This window comes from Crocodylus porosus, unplaced genomic scaffold (assembly GCF_001723895.1).
Source record: "Crocodylus porosus isolate Cpor-Errol unplaced genomic scaffold, CroPor_comp1, whole genome shotgun sequence".
Taxonomy (NCBI): Eukaryota; Metazoa; Chordata; order Crocodylia; family Crocodylidae; genus Crocodylus; species Crocodylus porosus.
In genome coordinates, this window is record NW_017728931.1 from 84278909 (window position 1) to 84301204 (window position 22296).

Sequence of the window (22296 nt, forward strand, 5' to 3'; positions counted from 1 at the left end):
CAAGGGCAGCTTGGGGTCAGGGTGGCACCAGGCTCTTCTCAGCAGGGACATTGGGCTGGGCTACATTTTGGGTAGGTGGCAGCGGTGCTGGGAGTGGGGGAAAAGGGAGGGGCCACAGTGAATTTTGGGGTGGCTGCAGCCCCTCCCAGAGCCCCTCTTCCAGCACTGCCACTGCCTCCCCTGAGTGCAGCTCGGTCCGGTCCCCTGCTGGGAAGAGCCCAGCACAGCCCCAGCCTCAACCCACTTTTGCTCCGCATGCAGATCTGAGGGCCCACACCCCCCATGCCTCCCTGGGGATGCATGCAGCAGTGGGAGCCGCCCCCCACCAGGCCACACAAATGAGCCGCTTGCAGCTCACTCCTCCTGTGTTCTGTCCTAGCTGAGCGGCTCCACTCCCTTCCTCACCATGGGGCCTTGATCTGTCTCTCCCTAGCGGCCATGCCCTTTCCAACCCCCCCCGCCCCTTCCCCTACAACAGATTTACTGGCTGGGTGCTGCTCTCTAAGCTGCCCAGCTGCATATTGGCAGTTGGATCAGTATCAGCTGATATGGCTCATTAAAAACTAGCCATCCGTATTGGTCTAAAAAAACTCTAAAAAAGAATCACTATATAGCACTTAATCAGAGTTGCAATATTGCTCACTGGTGCCTTGAAACTAGACAAATCTTAAACCCTTATCTGCATGTGCATGTCTCAAAATAATTCCATTCACAGTTGGTATTTATATACAAAGAACACTTGTAAACAGCTGCTGTAATATGCATACAGATGCTAACTGCATAAATTTCCCCAAGTATCAGATTACAGTCTGGTGACATTTGGTGGTGTTCAGTGAAATATTAGCTTCAGGATATGGTTCTTATTAGCAGCTACGTGATTTTTCTGGCCATAATTTAGTTTCTTCTTGAAAAATATCATGGTTTATAGAAATGCAGCAATAAATTGTCCTTTAAAAAAAAAAATAGCTTTTACCTTTGGAGAGGATTGCATGGAATGTAAAATATGGCACGATCTGGTGATATATAGAATAATCAATGGGTCATCTTTGTTTGGGTTTGTTTTGATTTTTTTTCTTTAAATCTAGTTAGTTTTTAAGGATTTTCAAATGGTATAAAATACAGATGTAATAAGAATGTCGAAAGATTAAGGAGTTGGGCATATTTTGATTTTATTAAAGGGGTTAAGATGCATCTTCAGATTGTTTGCCTACTTTTTTACATGTGTATCAGGAGTTTGCAGTGTATCATGTTTACCTGAATCCAAGATGACCCTGAATTTAAGTCTACCCCCGTCCCCCAATAATTAGATTATAACATGGAAAAGTTATAAATTTGTTATAATTTTCCATGTCTAGAATCTAATAATTTGAGAATCATCTTAAATTCAACCCCCCTGACCTCTGTAGCAGGGAAAGCAGTGGTGGAGGTGGGAGGGCAATGGGCAGTGGAAGGGAGGCAGGTTGTGGGTGGGGATGGGGGGAAGAATTGAGCAACTTTCCCCTACAGCCTTTCTTGCCCCCTCCCCCACTTGTCCCTGTTGCTTTCTGTCCTCCCCACTACCTTCCCAGTGGTGGAAGCAATGGAGGAAGGGTAAGTGTATGCGTGTGTGTGTGGGGGAGGGGGGTGGAGATGGACAAGAAGCAGGGGAAAGGCCCTTAGCTGCCTCATACTCAATTCCAAGACAGGCTTTTTTCCTCAGGTTAAATGGGAGGGATGGGGGACCCTATCTTGGAATTGAGTAAATACAGTATTCAAATAATTTAAGGTCAGTATTTCTCCAGCAGCAGGAACATCCTGCCTCCTAACTTGATCTGTCAAATAGCCTTAAAGTTTGATGTGAAAAGGGATAGATAGTATTTATGGATGGGAGGCAATACTTTAATCAGACAGGCAGTGACTTTTTATTGCTGTAATACAACATGAACCTATGGTGTGCATATAAAGGGCGTGATTCATCCTTTCCAAACGAAGATGACTGCATCCAGTGTGGGGAAAAGGGGAGGAAGAAGAGAGAAAGGAAGCGGGAAAGAAAAAGGGAGGGAGAAAGGGAGAAAGAAGAGAGGAGGGGGGTGGAGGCTAGGTCACGTGGGCATGCAGGTGACTTGTAAGCCCAATCTTTGCCCTGAATAATCTGCTGCAGCTGGGGCAGGAGAGCAATGAAGGCTGGACATGAGAGGTCCTTATTTTCCTGGCCACGTGCTTCCTCACTGCCTCTGCTGTGTGCCACTGCTTGAAGGCCAGTGCGCCACTGCTTGAAGGCCAGTGCTCTGCTCTGGACTGATGATCTCCAGGATGGATGGTCACGAACGATTTGCTCGTATGACTCTGGGTCAATGCTGGAACTCCTTAGGGACATCTTTAGGGTGTCCTTGTATTGCTTCTTTGGTGTGCCACGAAAGCATGCTCCATTTGACAGCTCGCCATAGATTTTCTTCAGCAGGTGAGTGTTGGACATTCTTGAAAGGTGGCCAGCCCATCTTAGCTGCACCAGTTTCAGTAGGGTATGAATACTGGGGAGAGCTGATCTTCTGAGCACCTTGGTGTCCAGGAACTTGTCCTGCCTCTTGATCTTTAGTATCTTTCGCAGGCAGCACATGTGGAAGTGGTTTAGTTTCTTGGCATGACACTGGTAGATGATCCGGGTTTCACAGGCATAAAGGAGGGTTGGGAGAGCGTTGACTTTGTAAACCTTCAGTTTCATCGACATTCTGATGCCTCTGTGGTCCCAGATCAATTTACAGAGTCTGCTGAAGGCTGTGGTGGCTTTTGCTAGCCTCATGTTGACTTTTGCAGTTGATGTAGACAGCATGGAAGAGTTGTTGACCATCGACAGTTGTTGACCTTTAACTGAGACCTGTGGTTCCTGGGGTGTTGTGCCAGGCACAGGTAGGCCCGTTAATTTTCAGCTCTGTCAATATTCATGGGTAGGACAGGCACAGAGACAGAAACCTTGGAGTGAAGCAAAATTAATTTAAGTTGGTCTTTCTGGAGAAAGTGAGAAGTAGATTTGAATTTGCCTTTTCTTCAGGTTAATTGACATTGACAATAGCTATTCTCTTAATTATTCGATCGGATTAGTAGGGTTTTAAAGCTTAGCTGTGAAGCTCCTGGAGATTGCAGGGTTGGGTGTCATATGCCATCTTTTCCACAGTAGCTCTGATACTAAAAAAAGCAAAACAATAACAGCCAGTACTTGTTTCTTACTGGGCTGCAATGTTATATGCTCAACTTAATGGTCTACAGAAGGATCTGGCCCCTGAAGTAGGGGCCCCAGTGCAGCTTGGCCCTGCTAGTCTCCCGCTCTGCCTTGAACCATACAGCTAATCTCCTCTGCAGCCAAACGGAAGTTCTGTTCTCTCCTTCCCAGAGACAATCTGAGCAGGGTGCAGGGCCCAGGGCAAATCAGCCTGCCCCCAGATGCGAGGAAGCCAGCAGCAGATTCAGGGGTAGGGGGGAGTGGCAAGCAGCCAGACATGAAGCCAGCAGCAGTGTGGAGTTGCTGTGCTGCTCTGCCTGGCTCTGGGAGGCCTGGGGCAGTCGCCCTGATTCGCCCCTCCCCCCCAGGATGGCCCTTCTCCTTCTCTTACTCTTGAGATTGGTAGCCACCTCTTTCCTTTCTCTCTCCCCTATCAGAAGGGAGTCATGGCCTGTGGTGCAGCTGGGTCACGAGCACCCCAGCCCAGCGTTCTAACAAGCTGAGCTCCTGTATATTGTCACCTGCTTCCATGGCGTGTTTTTAGTACTGAGAACATTCTTTATGGATTAAGTGTGGATATGCTGTACTTCACTCAGATGACTCAGTAGCTTTTCTAAGGTGACCTACCCATTATTTACTAGAGGTTTCAGAAGGTGGTTTCAATAGAAAGATGCAAGATTTGCTAAAACAGGAATGCCTCTTTCTTTTTCTAGGGTCATAAATGCAGGAAAGAGCACACACAATGAAGACCAAGCTAGTTGCGAAGTTCTTCATGTAAAAAAGAAAACTGGAGGCACTAGTTCCACTCCAAACAAGAATTCATCCACAAAACGAAGGTCATCACTGCCAAATGGAGAAGGTCTACAATTAAAAGAAAATTCGGTAAGCAGCTCCCCTCAATCTGGTCAGTACAGGAATATGATATAACACGAGGTGTCAGATGAAAGGAAAACCCTGAAGTTCTTGATGGTGTTTGCTTGATACCTGCTTGATTTTTTTTTTTTTTTTTTAACTAGGCTTTAATTGAGAACACTTGACTCATTTCTTATCATCATTTCTTCTTTTTGAAACATGCTAAAAAATCTTTCACATGTAAAGAAAAAAATCTTGTACATCATAGTTGACTTGAAAAGTATATATGAGACATGACAGATGTGTGTAAAATAGTGACATGAACGATGGAGATAAAATCTGTTAGTTGTACTTACCCATTTTCATAACTTAAGCCAAAGACAAGACAATGAAATAGATAAGAGTATATTTCTACATCTAATAATTACTGTATGGAACTTGTCTCCACCAGCTATTGGGAGTTTGGTTTAGAAAAGGAAGCAACATTGTGGATATTTTGACAGGTACAAAATAATAAGTGTTTCATACGTTATGACACAATCTAATTGATCGGGGCTTTGGGTTGAAAAAAGTTCTCTTACGTGTAGATTTTGAAATACAAGGTTTCTTGCATTGTCTCTGAAAGAAACTGGTAGGCAGGTTATTGGCTTAGATTGAGTATTAGAGTGAGGACAGACATTGCAACTGAAACATTTCCAAGTGAAACAAACTTGGAAACTTTTCAAGAAAGGCATGTTTCGGTCATGGGGGAACGCTCATGCCCTGTGCTGTTCCTGTCTGGAATGTCAAAATACTGAAGCCTTTTCTAGCACCAGCCAGGGCTGCAGCAACCCAAGACTCTGTTCTCAGCTCCCTCCTTCCCTTCCTGTCGCAGGTATGGGAGGGAGAAGGGAGGCGAGTGCAGAGAGGAGACAAGCTAGGGTGGAGGTGTGGTAGGGTCTGACAGATCCCCCAGGTTTCTCCTTTCCTTCTCAGGTTGTGGCTGGAGAGCCCTGCTTCGACACTGATTGGGGCCCTAAGGGTCTGGCAGGGATAGTGGTGCGGAGTGAGTAAACCCAGCTTGTCTCCCATGTGCTGTTCCAAATCAGAGATAAGCAAAAGTGAAATGCTCCAAAATGGTGCTTCATTTTCAGAGGAACTATTTTGGAGTGTTTCAGCCATTTTGGGAACATTTCAAAGGGTATGTACACCTGTACAGCTGGACCTTTCACATGTTTCATGGGTCCTTGTAATGTTTCACTTGCAACATCTGTCCACACCCTTAGTCTGACCCAGAATGTTAACTGTTGTGCCATAGTTAACTTTGGCAGCCATGGGAGGGTTGAATGACAGAAGATAATTCACTGAGTTTATACCCAACCTAGGTTTGGAGAGAGTGTTGCTTTTCCTTCTCCTGACTGTTGAGTAGCCCCTGTGAAAAACTGAGTTTTCAGACCAGGTTGCATCAGAAGAAGTCATGACAGGTGATCATTGAGATGCTTGTTGGTAGTCTCAGCGAACATGGGAAATATTAACCTGTTGTGGAGACTGAGATGTTCTTTTGTTTTTGAAGTGCTGCATTGAGGTCAGGGTTTATATGCTGTTTGTGTGCTGCAGAAAGACTCTGTATACTGTAGCTATTGTTCTCTGGGTACATAAGTGATTTTAATCCGTGTGGCTGTCGGTTTGGCACACCATATGAGTATTAAAACTGACCAAAAAAAATCTATGGCTGTTTGAAATGCCTTCCATAATTCTTTACAGTCTTCCATCCAGCTAATACCTGTTCTGGTGCTAATTAACTTTTATGAGCTGAGAAGGAATCAAAATGGCAACACCATGATTCCTTTATGTTGACCAAGTAACTAATTACCCCTGTGGCAACTGCTGAGGGGGGGAAAAATACTGCGGTCTTGCAAAGAGAGGATTTCTTTTCTAACATAGAACTCCAGAGCAAACATTTTCAGTATTTAGCATTGTATAGATATACCTGAAGCGCATACCTACCTGTGTACGTACAGCAACTAGAAGATTTAGTCCCTGCCCTCAAAGGGCTTACCGTTTTAAAGGCATGAACAAATACTGAAATAGTGTGTTTAGTACAATTGTAACTGAATATTAGTGTCTAGAAAAATGAAACCAATTAGATTACAGGAAAGATTTAAACAAAGGAAAGTCAAGGGGACTGCATATCTCGACTGGGAAGCTGCTTAGGATGTCAGGCTAGCCTGTAGTAAAAAAAAATAATAATAATAATAATAATTGGGAGTTGGGGAAGGAAACAAATGAAGCCATGGGACAGCAATTGACCACATGTAAAGAATGACTGTGCAAGAAGAAATCAAATTAGAAGCGTTTGTTTTGTTTTTTGCTTTTTTTAAGAGCTCTGAAAGCAAACATCTGTAAGCCCATGCAAATAAGGGTCAATGCTGTTTACAGTTAATCTTTGTCCTGTATGGTTCTAAATACAATTGAAATGTGATTTTGTTAGAAATAGTGTTTGACTATTTCAGTCTCCCATGCCACTTTTGTACTACCTGTTACTTGAGCTGCATTCCTTGAAGTCAGATGGCTTGTATAGTATCTTCTTTAATTAGACACTAAAGGCTAAAAGGTAGGGTCTTACAACATCAAGATCAGTGTTAAAAGTAGGAACAGATAGTTTTATATTTGATTTTGAGACATCTTCAAGGTATCAGGACCGTGAAGAATGGCTACAACAGATAGTAGGTAGGTAAAACTAGACATTGTGAGATGTTGTTGTGTATATTTGTCTCGGAACTCTCTGATGAACGTGAATTGTAATTAACTAATAAAGGACCATCAGTACTCTGACTTGGCATTTTAACTTACTACTAAATAACTTATTAACTTAATAAGCATTTTTTTCAAATGCAGTTATTTTTAAGGCTTTCTAAAATGTCACTTGAAGCATCTTGACAAATTTGTCACGGTCCTGATTTTTAAAAAAGTTAACCGTACAGCTGCATAGGCAAAATACCTCTGTGACTATACCCTGAATTACTTATCACCACTCCTGAAGTCAATGACCACACCACTCCTGAGGTCAGTAATTTGAGTATGCAAATTATCATAACTAGCCATATAAAGATACAGTGCCTTACTTGTACATACTGTCACAGTAATTCATATATTACCACACCTTAAATTTATTTTAAAATTAAACCGTTAGTGAAGAATATGCTTTGTCATAAAGTATAGTTCTAACTTGACGCAGCACAGTTAACTTTTGGATCTGTTTTTGCCTTTTTACCTGCTGTGATGCTTTTAATGTCCATGGACATGAGGAAGGTCTTTTCAGATCATCAATTTTGCAAATCGTTCAGTATGCTGTCTCCAGCTGGGCCTGTTACTGGATGCTTCCTGCAAAGGTGAAAGGAAATTCTCTTTTTGACCATTTTTGTAACACTACCTAATATGAATTGCTTCATGCAAAGCTGAAAAAATCCTGTTTTTGACAACTTACAGAACCACCTGTCTGAAGGAAACTATTTTCAATCCCTAGCTATTAGTGGTTTTCTACCCTTATACTTAAATTCTGCCTGTCACTCATGGTTAATGAGACCATTTATCCAATGAATATCTTGTCTTTTGATTTCATAAGACAAGTTCCATAAGTTAATAACATTTCAAACATTTTTCTCCATTTTAAACATACTGATGTTGACCTAATTAAATAACCATTTTTTCCTGTGTTGTGAGACTTGGTTTATAATATTCTGATTTATGTATTCCATACTAGCAATTAATTTACTTAACACTGTCTTTTCAACTCTGAGGTATTTCTTTTTCAAACTAAGCAGTCTGTATTTTTTTCAATGCTTTTATTACTCAGTTTGTTACCTGTAGCTAAATTTCTGTTGCTGTTTTGTTTGTTTGCTATATTTATTATTACATGCCTTTTGTAACGTGCTTCTAACTGGAATACGATATTACTGTTTGAAGATTTTAAATTTCAGTATAAAATATTTTCAAAAAAACAGGAAAGAATATTAAAGAAACTTTGCTACTAGAGGGCAGTCTTACTCTAGCAGTTACACAGAGCTAAAAAGATGTGTTATGCTGGACTGAAGCTATGAGAAGGCAAGACACTGCACTGCTTTTATATATTTGTATTTATTATTTGTACTATATACAAACCTATGTAAAGCACAGTTTTTTCTCTGTCTACATTCTGTTCTGTACATTATAAATGCTGTTGGCTGGTGCATGGAGATGAAAAGCTTTCTACAGGTATGTGCAAGTACGAGGAACTATCTGGTAAAGTTCAGTGCTTCAAGTGCAGCTGGTTGGAAACCCAACTGGATGAGAATTGTACAAGCATTCAGCATTTGGGGCAGGAACTACACAGACAGCCTGTGCTGGCAAAGGCCAGGGGGTCCCTGTTGCAAACATCCCAGCCTGTTTTACAGGCTCCCCAGGCTACCAGAGATCACCAAGGGCAGTCTGGACTGGCTGACCACTACAGGGGACCATGTTCCCCTGGGAACTCCCACAGACAGTAGCCACTCCCTTGCTCTGCCCAGAGGCTTCTAGAGGAGACCCAGAGTGAGTCCTGCCTGTTCTTAATTACAGGCATGTCAGTTGTTGCTTCTGCACCCTTCTGTGGCCCTGCACCTCTCTCGCATAGATTCATAGATTCTCTTCTCTTTTTTAGGCTGAAGAGCCCTGTGTCCCTCAACCTTTCCTTGGCTCGTACTGATACTGTGGGTCTATTATTACCCCTAGGTCCCTTTCAGTCATGGTGCTTGTCAGCTTGGCTCCACCGAGCCTGTAGGTATGTTGGGAAGTGTTCGTCCCAAGGTGGAGCACTTCACATTTTCTTGATTTTGAACTTCATCTCGTTCAGATCCACCCAACTTGCTAGCCTGTCTAGGTCCACCTGTATCTACAGCCTATCTTCAAGTGTGACTACAGTCCCCCATAACTTGGTTTCATCCGCAAACTTGGTCAGAGAGCTCTTCAACCTCACATTCAAATCATTGATAAAGATGTTGAAAAGAACTGGACCAAGCACCAACCCCTGCGGGACACCACTGGCCACTTCTCACCAGGACGACACGGATCCAATCAGTAGGACTCTCTGGGTCCTACCCCACAGCCAGCTTCCTACCCACCTAACTGTCTTGCAGTTAAGCCCACAATCCTCCAATTTTCCAGTGAGAATATCATTGGATACCAGATCAAAGGCCTTTTGGAAGTCAAGGTATACAATGTCGACCTCCTCTCTCTTGTCCAAGTGGCAAGTTACCTGGTCGTAGAAGTAGATGTGATTGGTAAGATGAGACCTACCCGCAACAAAGCCAAGCTGGCTGTCATGCAGAATCCTACCTCCTGCAAGCCTATCAGACATAGACTTAATGGTTTTTTCCAGGATTTTCCCTGGGGTAGAAGTTAGGCTAATTGGCCTATTGTCCTCTCTCCTTCCCTTGTTGAAGATGGGCACAACATTGTCCTTCTTCCAGCCCTCAGGGACCTCTCCAGAGTGTCACAAGTTTTGGAAGTTTTGCCAGCGGCTTTGTGATGACTTCAGCCAGTTTTCAGCACTCTTGGGTGAAGTTCATCTGGTCCTTCTGATGTTTATATAAGTCTCATTTCTTAAACTGATCATGTACCAGCTCAATGTCAATAATAGGGAGGGAGTCCTTCCCACCATGCCCATTCTGTGCCCTCTCTGGCATGATTTTCCCATTTGCCCAGTGAAAGACTGAAGCAAAGTAGTCATTCAGGAGTTAAGTTTTCTCCTGAGTGTCAGTACCCAGCTCTCCGGAGTTTGTTGAGCAATGGCCCCACACTCCTGTTTGTTTTCCTTCTGTTCCCTACGTACCTAAAGAAGGATTTCTTGTTGTCCTTAATTTCCATTGTTAATTTAAATTCAGTTGCCGCCCTAGCTTTTCTAACCTGCTCCCTGCAAGTGTGGGCCATTGTTGTATAGTCCTGGAGGACTGTCCCAAGCTTCCATTGCATGTACTCCTCTTTTTTTCTTTCTTAAGAGGACCATGATTTCCCTGTTTAGCCAAGAGGGCTCCCCAGCCCTTTTGCTATATTTCCTCCATATGGGACTGGACTTCCTTCGTGCTTAAAGGATCATGTCCTTAAGGAACAACCACTCTTCATGCACTCCTTTTGCCTTTGGTCCCTGGTCCCACAGCACTTCCCCTACTATTGCCTTCAGCTTGTTAAATTTTGCATTTTTGAAGTCCAAAATTTCAGTCCTACTATCTAATTTGCCTGCCTTGCAACGGAGAGTGAATGTGATGGTTTTGTGGTTGCTGTCACCCAGGTTGCCCTCTCTGCTCAAGTCGGTCACCAGGTCACCCCACAATTTAGTTTGTAGCCAGGTGTACATGGGTTTGTACTTCACTCTCCAATTGAGGGAATTATTGGCAGGGCAGTGTGCTGTGAAGGAACACAACAACCCAGCGGCTGCCTCTGTCCCTTATAGAGTCAGATCCAGTCAATCAATTACTTAACTATATACAGATTTATTATTACAACAAAACCATTAAAGGGTAAGGACATAGATATTATATATGTACAAATTTACAAAACAAGACCTTTGGCCAAGGCCAAGTCTAGGAGAGCGTTACCTCTGGTTGGCCTGTGCACCTCCTGAGTTGGGATGAGTTCTTTGATGCAGGTCAGGAAGGAACATGTTCCTTCCAAGAGATGTCTGGATAAGATCATTAAAATTGCTCATGACAATCCTGTCCTGTTCTCTCGCAGCCTCTGTCAGTTCTCAAGAGAACTCCAGATTGAGCTCCTCCCCTTGGTTTAGTGGTGAGGAGACCCAAAAACAGTGTTGCTTCATCCTTGACATCCTTCTAGCATTTCTACAGAGGCTCAGGAACGTTTTGTCTGTCCTTTCTGTGGTTGAGCAATGACATTGCTGTCCTGGTTTGGGGCCTGACTTCTCAATTAAAAGCTGAACTGATAAATCAACATTTCCTAGGAGAAGAAGAGGGGTGGGGAAATGGTCGGAATATGAAGGTGAGAAGCACAAAACAGATGTATGATCGTATCTTTCCACAGAGAAACAAGGAAACCAGAAAAAGGAAATTAACATTATTAAGCATAATTATAATTTTATAAACTTGGCAAAATGACAAACTGGCAGAATGCTCCAAGAGGCTGATGCCAAAGTAAACAGAATTTTTGCCTTTGACTTAATGAATTAGATTTGGCCTCAGCTGGACAACATTTTGTGTTAACTGCATAGTTTATATTTAGGAATGCTATACCAGTAACACATCCAGGATAGTTAGCAGCCCGGGGGATGGAGTGTGCTTTGACCATCAGTACTTGAGTCAGTTAAAGAAATGAAACAAACTTTCAACCTATCATGTTGTGCCAGAATATTGCCAAGGGAGTTGGTGTAATGGGGTACATGTTTTGCTCTTACAGCTTTCTAATTAGTTGATGACAATATTACTGTATCATGATACAGCATAATTTTGATGGGTTTTTCATAGTGCAGTGTCACTTACCCATTCAGTTTTTAAAAACTGGGAGGACTTCTTGTGTAATATTGCACAACAAGACCTCCTCCAAGTAGTAACTGAGACATGAATGTGTGTCAGGTGCTTGTCAGGGGAGAGTAGCCACTGGCCCAGTTCTGTATTTATCATCAGACCTAAGGCCTGCATCTTCAGTGTCTCACCCTGCCTTTTACAGGTACAGTTTGCCTTGGAGGTGGGGTGAATGGTGTGTGTGTGGGAGGGGGAATTTTGTCTGAATTTTCTTGTACTTTTTGGTCATCCTTATTAGATACATAATTACCTACCTGTTTACCAGGTATAAAACCTGGGCTTGGATATCTAACTATAACAGTTTCTACCTGCTGTTGGTTAACAGGTTTGTGATGGAAAAGTGATGACTATCATGTCTGGTATTTTAATCCAAAACATATATTGCTATAGACTATAAAAGGGGGACTGTGATATTCTGTCATTGTTCAAGCTCTAATGGCATACCTATCTGTAATCTCTGACATGATTCCTCTTCCATTGCTGTGGTGTGAACAAAAACAACAAAGCCAATCTCTAAAGCCTGCACACTTTAAAAAGGTTACAATTAATTTATCTTACAGTTACAAAAACAGAAGTCTGCTGCTCAAGCCAGATCCAAGAGCAGAGGCACCTAAAGCTGATTAAACTTCCCAGCAGAATAGAAATGGAAAGTGGGATTCAGTGCAGTGAGAAAGCTGTATAGGTTTTATTTCTCCAGTATCTATCCAGGCCTCTGTATAACTATCTACGTTTAAAAGAAAACAGCAGAAGAGAATCAAAAATCTATATCAGTACAATTAATTGATAGATATTTTCCGATCTGACTAGCTAAATAATAAAATGGAGGCAACCTTAAAAGATTTATTTTAAAGAAGAGCCTTATTGGGTGGGAATTGTTTTTTCAGGCCTGTGGAAATTATAAAACATCTTGTAATATATCAGGATGGAACAGAACTTTTCCAAATGAAAAACAAGAGGTGAGAAATATATACATGTAGGCATATATGTGTGTACCATGATATCCAGTAGTTTGAACGTTAGGAAGTTATCTGGACTTTGGAAGATGGACAAGTTCCTTCCCTGAATTAAGCAAAGCACAGGCTTGAATCTAGCTGTCCTCATCCCAGTTCATTGCCCTGTCAGACTCTTGGGTTTTCTGTAGTGAGTTTTTTCTCTCTTATTTTGATAAACTGAAATGATCAAATAAAAAAACCATCTTGTTGGGAAAATTTGCTAAATGCCAAATTGACTTTTTTAAAACCAATTTTTTAAAATGGTTTTGAACTGTGGGCCTACCTTCTCTGAAAAAAAAAATCTAACTATCTAACTATTCTCAGAGAAGTGCTCTGGCAACTCAGCAGGTAAGGTTATTTTGTTTTGTGATTTCCACTGAATAAAATGTGTGAATACACAGCACACATTGCACAGAAAGTTGATTTTCCCATCTCTAGATTAGGTTGAGCAATTGCTTTTCTCCTTTCTGCCTTGCACTGACCTTTTCACACCTCCCCTTGTTCCCAACAGAGAGGTGCCAAAAAGTTGAAATGGCAAGAACAAATTAAATGGTGAGATAAAACTAAAGTATGCAAAACCTACTAAATCAACGAGAGACAGAAAACAGACTGCTACAAATGGATGTATCTGTACATGTGCTAATGACTTCCAGCCTATATCTCCCTTGTGTAAAATGAATTTTATTTTCTACCTAGGAGGACTTCTACAATCTTTGAATTCTCCTCAGCCTGATGAAGGGTATGTGCGCCCAAAAACTTGCAAAGAAAGAGATTTCTTTGCTACTATTTAGTTGGTCTAAGAAAAGCTATCACTTCTAAACCAAGAGCTTTGTGTGTCAGGGGTCAGCGACAACGCAGAGCTGGGATGGGCAGTGAGTAGGTGTGAGGGAGGGTGGGGGGCATGGAGATCCCCCACCACATTCCTCCCATGGCACAACAGCAGGCCAGGGCTCAGCTCAGGCCAGCTCTGCATATCACAGCATGGGGCGCAGACTCCATGCAGCTGCCTATATTGCTGGTACTTCCTACTACTCAGGTGCAGCAGGGAGGGAAGCCCCATGTACTTGAGCCAGCTGCCTTCCCTGCTGGGGCTGCGTAGCACTGGAGAGAAGCCCAGTGGTGTGGAGCTGCCTGTCTTGCCTCCCCCTCAGGGGAAGGCACCTGGGGCTTCCCTTCCCTGAAGTTCAGCCCTGGTGGGTAAAACAATGGGCTTTAGCCAGCAGGGTTTCTCTCTAGTGCTGCGTAGCCCCAGCAGTGAAGGCAGCTGGCTCTAGCATGTGGGGCTTCCCTCCCTGCTGTGCTAGCGCAGGGGCTGTGTGTGTGGCAGGGAGTGCCAGTAATAGAGACAGCAGTGCTGGCTGGAGCTGCACCCTGCCGAGTGCCTGTGCCCGGAGCAACCCGCCTGCTGCTGCACCATGGGGGATCCCCACACCCCCCACCCTCTCTCTCACCCTGCCCCCCCAACTCCGCACATATAAACACCCCACACCCTCCCATAATCCTACCACACAGACATGCACACACCACACAATATACAAAACTAAGCATTTATTTTTGAGTTATTATGCACACACACACACATACAAATCATGACAAAAATATTTTTTGTAACCAAATTTAAAATATGTTATAGTAGGTGTGTGACTTCTAGTGTATTTGTTTTTTTCTGATTCTAAAATGGCAACCCCCTCCCCCAGGAGTACTTGGGGGGGAGGGCAAGGGGAGGGACTTCCGCGGCAGAGATCAGGGGTTAGGGGTAGGACTTTCAGTCTCAAGATGGCAACAAGAGGGCGGGGCAGCTCTGAAGGGATGGGACTACCCATGCAGCCCTCGATAGTTCACCAAAACTTGGTAAGTGGTTCTCCACCCAAAATAACTGCCTGCCCCTGCTGTAAAGTTTGGGTTCATGCTGGTCAGAAAATAGAGATTTATCCCCTCTGAACATTTCCACAGGCATAACTTTTTTTTAAATTTTCTGTGGAAATTTTGTTTTTTTGTCAAGTATCAAAAACTGAAATATTGAAAATAAAAATACTTTGATTCAAAACTAAACTTTATGGGAAGCATAACATAGATGCCTTACACTTCCAATTTTTGTGGGCCAGGCTGTCCAGCCAGACTGTCTTCCGTGTTGCAGCACTTTCTCCCCTTTAGGTAAGGTAATGGCATACCATAAGATTTCTACTATGGTCTGTTATGGAAGAGACTATTTGGTCAGAGAATGCAGCCTGTACAAGAGAACAAGTAACCTGGGCCTGGTGGCACTATTTTGAATCAAATTGCTTCGGTTTTCACCAGAAATATTTTGGTTTGAGATGTTCAGATTTGTTGGCTATAGCTCTCCCCGCACAAAGAGAGCAAACAATTTTTTGGGCAGCAAGTGATCCACATGCTTTTTTTCACTGGTAAAATTTGTCTCAAATTTTGATTTTAGCTTTATCTTCCAGCAATGTGGTTTTGTTTTACCTTTCTCCGTTAGATAAAGAGCCCCTAATACTTGATATTTTATCCCTGTCACTACCTCCTTATGTAGAATACTTAAGGATTTATCTTGGGACATGGATGTCTGTACAATTGCACTTTGGCCCTGGGATAAAAGAGTTTATACCAGAGTAAATGTAATATCTGTTTGGAGTCTTGCTGTAAGTATTTTTCTGCTAGCCATGAAATAATTTTTGTGGCTCTTCTCTGTGCAATTTTTCAACATATTTAAACCCCAAACACTAGAACTGTATGCAGGATTCCCATATTTGGAAAACCATTGTAGAGGTAAAATCACATCCTAACTCAGTTCACAAATCCCCTGTGTAAGCACCCAAGAATTTCATAGTTATTTTTGCTACAGTGTTACATGGAAGGTTTACAGTGAATTGCTTGTCTGTCAGGACTACTGAGTTCCTAATTGTATAACTTTGCAAAGGATTTTGTTCAAATTTACTTTGTTTGGATAGACCCAAACTACCAAATACTTCAGAATAATAAAAACATCCCGTTTCTTCACATGACTTCAATATCAAAGCGAACAGCATATGTTAAGTGACTGTTGCCCTCATAGTGATGGAATTCTGACTTGGGGAAACTTCATCTGCCTACAGATAATTGTTTTATTAATGACATGGTTGACTGTGTATTTGAACATGTTTCATGAAGATCATGTTTGTTGCACATCTTGCTGAGGTTGAAATAGCATTGTTAGACAAAGGTTTACATAATTGTACTAAATCATACCTTGAAATGTGCTTTTCATTAAAGCAGCATTAATATTAATAACAAAACATTAATTTCAGCAGCACACTTCATCAGGATGTTGAATGGCAGAAATTTACAATGGTACTCAGATATCTAATGTTGCAAAGAGGAGAATGTATGCCAACACTGGGATTTGTTAGTTCAGATTGGCTTCTTTTTTCCTAACGCATTAATTTGTGACTCAGCAAGATTATCTAAGACTCTTGCTTTTCAGTGGAGAAATCCCCTTTAACATGCTTTGTATCTTAAGTGTTTTTTCAACTCGGTGCTCATTGAGGGCACACCCAGACCAGCATACATGCAATTTACAGCATCACAAACTGCATGTACTGCATATGCAGGCATTCACCATGCTGCTAGGTTTCAGTGCAGTGAGTGTTTTGACATTGGGAGATCCCAATGTAAGAGAAACCTGTGTCAGAAAAATATGGGGTGGCCCATGTGGCGGCAGCAGCATGTACCACCCACCTGAAACTGGAGGTGCATCCAGATTGCTGCTGCTTGAGCACTACGAGGCTCCCGTGACCCCAGGTGCTGGCCCCAGCCTCCCCTAACCTATCCAGAGCATTTTTCCCCACACTAATCCTGTGTACAGGAGCGTGCACCTGGGCAAAAAGCAGCGGCATAAATGTGTGTTGCTTTCTTCAGCACGGCAACCACGTGTCCCTGCCTGTGTGGATGTAACCGCTTGGTAAATCTCATCCTTTGTACAGTGAGCCAGCATGAAGGATACAGGACTTCAGTGGTACAATGGTCCCCTGCTGTCCTATTGTTCAGGGAGGGATTTTTTAAAACTTTTTTGAAAGACTAAAGAAGGTCGATATCATTTAAACAAACAAAATAAAAACGTTGTCAGCATAACCTAACAGTCTAGGTCTTTATTGCAAAAAGAGAGAGAATGTTAGCTATCCCTGTAGTTAAGCACACACTGAAGTGCTTTGCTGAGTGAGGATCTTGGGATGGGATTTTCAAATGTGCCTAAGTGATATAGAAGCACAATTTATCTTTGAAAATTTCATCCTTAATTTAGAATTTCCTATTGCTGTATTGTTTTTACTGGAATATCTCTGTTTTAAAATGAGAGATTGAAAATGTGTCTTACTTTACCATGTTGTCTAGGGACAATGAAGAAAGATGTGAATGTATGAAAGTGTGTACCAGATCATACCCATCAGCATGTAAACTGAACCAAAAGAGATTGATTCCATAAAATTATAAAATAAATTGAGAGAAGTAGCAGGGATTTAAGTTCCAGTACATATTTTCTCTACAATGAAATTTTAAATATAAATTGGCATGAAATAGTGCTGTAGACAATGTGATAAAACGAGTGATAGAACTCAATAATGTTCTCATTAGTCCTGTATTGCTCTTCCTTCCTTTTCAACTTGAATCCTAATGTGTTTTTTTGTTTTGTTTTGTTTGGTTTTTTGTTGCTATTTTCAGGTACCTGTAGTGTATGTGTGATATACTACTGTGTTGATGGGCATACTAAGGAACTTCTAATCTAAAATACATACTCTTAGGACATGTCTACATGAGACAAATTAATGCACATTAGCCTAATTTAATGATCATTACAGTGCACCCTTGAAGTGCATTAAAAATGGCGAAATTAGGCTACTCACTCCTAAATTGGATACCTGCAAATGCAAATGCAGGTATCCAATTTAGGCAAAATTAGCTAAAGTGCATTAATGCACATGTAGACATGACCCAGCACTAACTTTAGTGCTGGGTCTGCCCTGCCTCTAGGGGCATATAGCAGGGCTGCTGGGACTTGGCATTAACTTTAGTGCCAAGTCCCTGCATGGGTAGACACCTGCTAAAAACCGCTTAATGCACATTAAATTTAGTTGTGCTTAAATGCAAATGTAGCCATGCCCTTACTGTGACAGCTGTAATGCATCTTGTGGGTTTTATAGTACTTCTAATCAGAGGAAGCTCATCCCAATGATCTAAAACTGAGAGCAGATCAAACACAGGAAAGTTCCCATTTCCATGATGGCTACCATTTTTGCCAACACCATGGACTGAACTAGAGACTTCTAGAGACTCAAGCATGAGTAAGTACAGGTCAAGCTATAGAACCAGGCTCAATGAAGGATGTGGGGGAAGAGAGGTACAAGGGAGTAAAAGTGGCAAGTTGTCATTTCCATTCTGCAGGGATTCTTCTCCATTTTGGAAATAAGAGGATTATAAAAATTTTCCACAGAAAATAAGTTTTAAAAAATCCATTCGGAAATAGCCAAAACATTTAATTTTGAAAATTTTGAAATTAAATACAACCTGGAGACTTAAATTCTGATGTTTCCAGCTTATTCTTGGGAACCCTGCTTGTGGTTTGGGGGAAATTTGTCAAAGCCAATGCACAAAAGGCTTCAGCTTGGATGAATTAATGTTTTTTTAGCTTATGACTGTTCATCAGAAAAACTCCCAGCTAGCTTTAGAGGAGAGTATAAAATCTCATGAGCTTATAGTCTAAGGAGATGAAGCCAAATTATGTAGGCAGCAGTACTGTGTCTGAGGAACAACTGTGGAAGCTATCTAGTGCTGATATCATTGTTGTCATCATTGGCATTTTGGTGATCTTTCAGCCTAATTTTTAGTTTAAAATGTAACAGTATTGCTTCATATAGCAAATTTTAATCTGAGGCTTTTTAAAATACTAGTGATGGGGGTTGAGTTGTCCAGATGATTGATAATGAAATACTTGAAAGTATGTGAAAAATCTACCTGCCAGTGGTGACTGAAAAGGTTTGACAGGGGAGTAAGAGAGCCTACACCATAGATTTCTACAGACTTCAAACTTTTTATTTGCTAAATGAATGAATACTCTTGCTTCAGCTCTGTATTTATTCCAGTGTCACTGCATCACCATATAACTTGTGTGACACAGTTATGAATCAGGCCCTTAGTTTCTAGCCTATATGCCTGACACAATCATTTTTCAAATGTGAATGGATGCCTTACTGTTTTCCTAAGTCTACAGGTAGGTAGTACCACTGCTCATAGCAGTTCCCTTGCTACAGTGAAATAACAGGACTTTACCTAGCTTTCCTTGAAAGGCATCAGATTTATCAAACACTGTCATTCATTCACTGTTGCCATGAAACACCTGCTTAAGACATTACTGTGGAAAGAACTGCTTTCCTTTCACCTCCCTGCAGTTTATAAGGCAGGTGCGGGGGTAAGGGAGGGGTCTGGTTTTTCTAAGGGCAGTGTATTGGTAACATTGCAACTAGCCCCTGGCCTTTATTTTTTAGTAGTTGGCTAGTAAATGTTTTAGTGAATTTTTTCAAGCCCTGCCACATAGTTTTTGTATTATCATTACCAGTCTGAAATCGGGCCATATTGCTGTGACCAAATATTATATTCTGAGCTGGCTGGTTGGGGACCTCAGTCTGATTTCTAGTGTATAAACTGTGTCACAGAAACATCAAGTGCTGCAACATGTGGCCAAATAGTCTGAAGCAAGAGAAGGACAAAACTGAGCTGATATCAAACTAGTTTCTCTACCACTTCCTGGTCAGAGTGGCTGAAGTATGAGGAAGACTGAAAGTTTATCAGTTCTAACCATAATAGCATGAAATAATTATTTCCAGAAAGGAATATGCAGGGAAAGTTAAATCGTTGTAATGAAGTATAAATAGCTGCCCTGCTGGTGGTGTCAAGAGGCCTAGCAACACTGCTAACTGCATACATTGTGATTTTTCTCTTTTTGCACATAACCAGGACACAGATGGCATTCATTTACACTACTGGTCACTGTTTGATGGACATGCTGGATCTGGGGCAGCTGTTGTAGCATCTAAACTGCTTCAACACCATATTGTGGAGCAGCTGCAGGAGATTGTGGACATCATGAAGAACAGTGCAGTTCTTCCCCCAACCTGCCTAGGAGAGGAGCCGGAGAACATGACGGCTAACAGCAGAACTCTGACTAGGGCTGCCTCCTTGCGTAGTGGGGTTGGGGCTCCAGGCTCACCCAGCACCCCTCCAACACGCTTCTTTACAGAGAAGAAGATACCGCATGAATGCCTTGTTACTGGGGCCATTGAAAGTGCATTCAAGGAAATGGTAGGTATATTCCAAGGTTGATTGCTTGTTATTTTGTTTAATGAACCAAGTAGGTTGGAAGAGATGAATTTCTTTTCACTTGTTCTTCCATTTGCAATTAGATATTTATCTGGGCTCTTCACAATCTTAATGCACTTATCTTCACAGTTCCTTTGGAGATCATAATAGCACTTATTCTATTTTGAAAACGAGGAACTGAGTCTATATGACGTACCCAAGGTCACACACAGATGTAATTGAATGCCATGCCTCCTAAGTTCCAGGCTGCTGGATCATCCTTCATGTCACATTGTTGCCCAACTTACAAAAGAGGCTTTTAGAAACTTGCTTAAAAAAAAGGAAGTGTGTCAATGTCCACAATAGTTTATTTCAGCTTCCAGTAGTTAGATAAACTTGTAACAAAATTTATATTATCATTTATTAAAGAAAAAATTAAACTTAGGCATGGTCTTCATAGCCTTCCTCCATAGACTGATGTGAGAGGACATCTTATAGTAGGGTGGTCTGGATCAGAGGAAACGCACTTAATTCAGTGACCTTTGTTCCTAGTGCCCATGAGGAAAGGAGCAGTGACAGTGGAGGCAACTTGCATGATCACTCTGTATCATTGCAGAAGTAGAATTCAGTCCATCCTTATTTCACTTGCCTGTAGTCTGGATATTTATGATGAAATCCTGGACCACTGATATCACTAGTTACATTTTTATGCACTTCTGTGGGACAAGGATTTCATTCTTGAGGGTTTATAGTGATAAAAAGGATTCTGCTTTGTGTGTTCCAGCTCTGCAAACTCTTGCCACTGTTTAATTCCCCCCAACTTATGAATCAAAAGATAATTTATTGACTCACTGTAACCACAGACTCAGCCTGGGAAATAGAATCCACGCACCTGGGTTGTTGCTGCCTCTTGAAGCCCTCCTCAACATAAAGCCATCCCCAGAATAACATTTTGCAGTCAGGACCTGGCAACACTAGTTGCTGATGCTATTAGTTGCTTAGTTATCAGCCTGAGAATTCTCATGTTAATAGTAAAGACTGTGCCTGATAGTAAGTATTTGTGGGATTGGTCCCTTGGAAATTACTTGCTTACACATTTTAGAAAAATCATTCTTTTTATGCTAAAAAACTGTAAACAAATGTGTGTTTCCCAGAGGTTTTATTTGCAGGCTGCTAATGTGAAGTACAGAGGTAGTCAGATATGTTTTTTCCTCCTACATGGGAATTAGTTTTAGTGCACACATCTGATTAGAGACAGCAGTAGTTATTCCAACAAAAAACTCTCTCAGTCCCCAAAGCAGCACACAGCTCTTTACAGATTATTGTAGAGTTGGCAATATTCACTACAAAATACACTTTTGAACATTGTTTTGTTATTAGTACAAAACACGCTCATTCGAGTTGCCTAGGATGGGCTGTGTTAAAATTAGCATTACACAAATTTTACACCACAACATAAGATGTCATAGGGTTGGGAAGGACCTCCAGAGGTCATCTAGTCCAGCCCCTTCCCTGAGTTAAGATCAGCCCTATCCCAACCTTCCTGTACAAACCATAATCTAAATGCTATATAAGACTGCTGTCAAGCCTGGCACAACAGAGACCTAACATCCTAATCTGCCACAGGTAAAGGAGAGGGAAACTACAGCAGCGAACATCCTGCTTTTATGAAATGTCAATGTATGCTCAGGAGATCCCAGAAAGAAGGCCATGCCACTCTTCCCCACGGAGGAAAGCAAACCCCCCACAGTGTGTACCTATCTGACAATGGAGTAAAATTCCTTCCTGACACTTAAGTATAGTAATCGGTCTGATCCTGAATGGAGGAGCAAGACCCTCTAGCCAGAAACCATTGGTTTTGGTCCCAACAGGAACGCTGGCACACCCTAGTCAAAGTCCTCAGCTTTGCCTGTAGCCAACACTCAATGCCTCTGAGGAAGGCTTGAAAACATCCTGACACATGTAGCAGAAAGGAGGGGAGGGGCAACCAGCAAAGCCCAGCAGCATGGAAAATGCTTATAGTAGAACATAGGCATATCTATGCTTAGATCATCCCCAACCAGGAACTGTCCAGCCTCATCTTGAACACCTCTAATGATGGAGAGTCCACAGTTTCCCTAGGGAATCTTTTCCACTCCTCACTGTTCTAAGTGAAGATGTTTTTCCAGCTATCCAATCTAGCTTACTTTGCTGCAACTTCAAGGCATTGGTCTGCAGCCTCTCTGCAGCAAGAGAAAAAGGGTGCTTTCCTTCTATATGGCAGCCCTTTAAAGAGCCACTCGCATGATCAGGGGGCAGCAGGGCAGGCCCTATGAGGAGAGGCTACAGGACCTGAACCTGTTCAGCCTCCACAAGAGAAGGCTGAGGGGGGATCTTGTGGCCTGTTAAAACTAGTCAGAGG

At 42.1% G+C, this 22296-nt stretch overlaps 1 protein-coding gene across 3 annotated transcripts in view; it reads left to right on the forward strand.

Moving 5' to 3' along the window:
* PPM1H (protein phosphatase, Mg2+/Mn2+ dependent 1H) overlaps window positions 1-22296 on the forward strand; it is a 207752-nt gene that overhangs the window by 94505 nt on the left and 90951 nt on the right. For all 3 annotated transcript variants that reach the window (XM_019543308.1, XM_019543309.1, XM_019543310.1), the window contains exons 2-3: window positions 3910-4078; window positions 19554-19898. In XM_019543308.1, the coding sequence (XP_019398853.1) occupies window positions 3910-4078; window positions 19554-19898 (514 nt within the window). The remainder of the gene's footprint in view (window positions 1-3909; window positions 4079-19553; window positions 19899-22296) is intronic.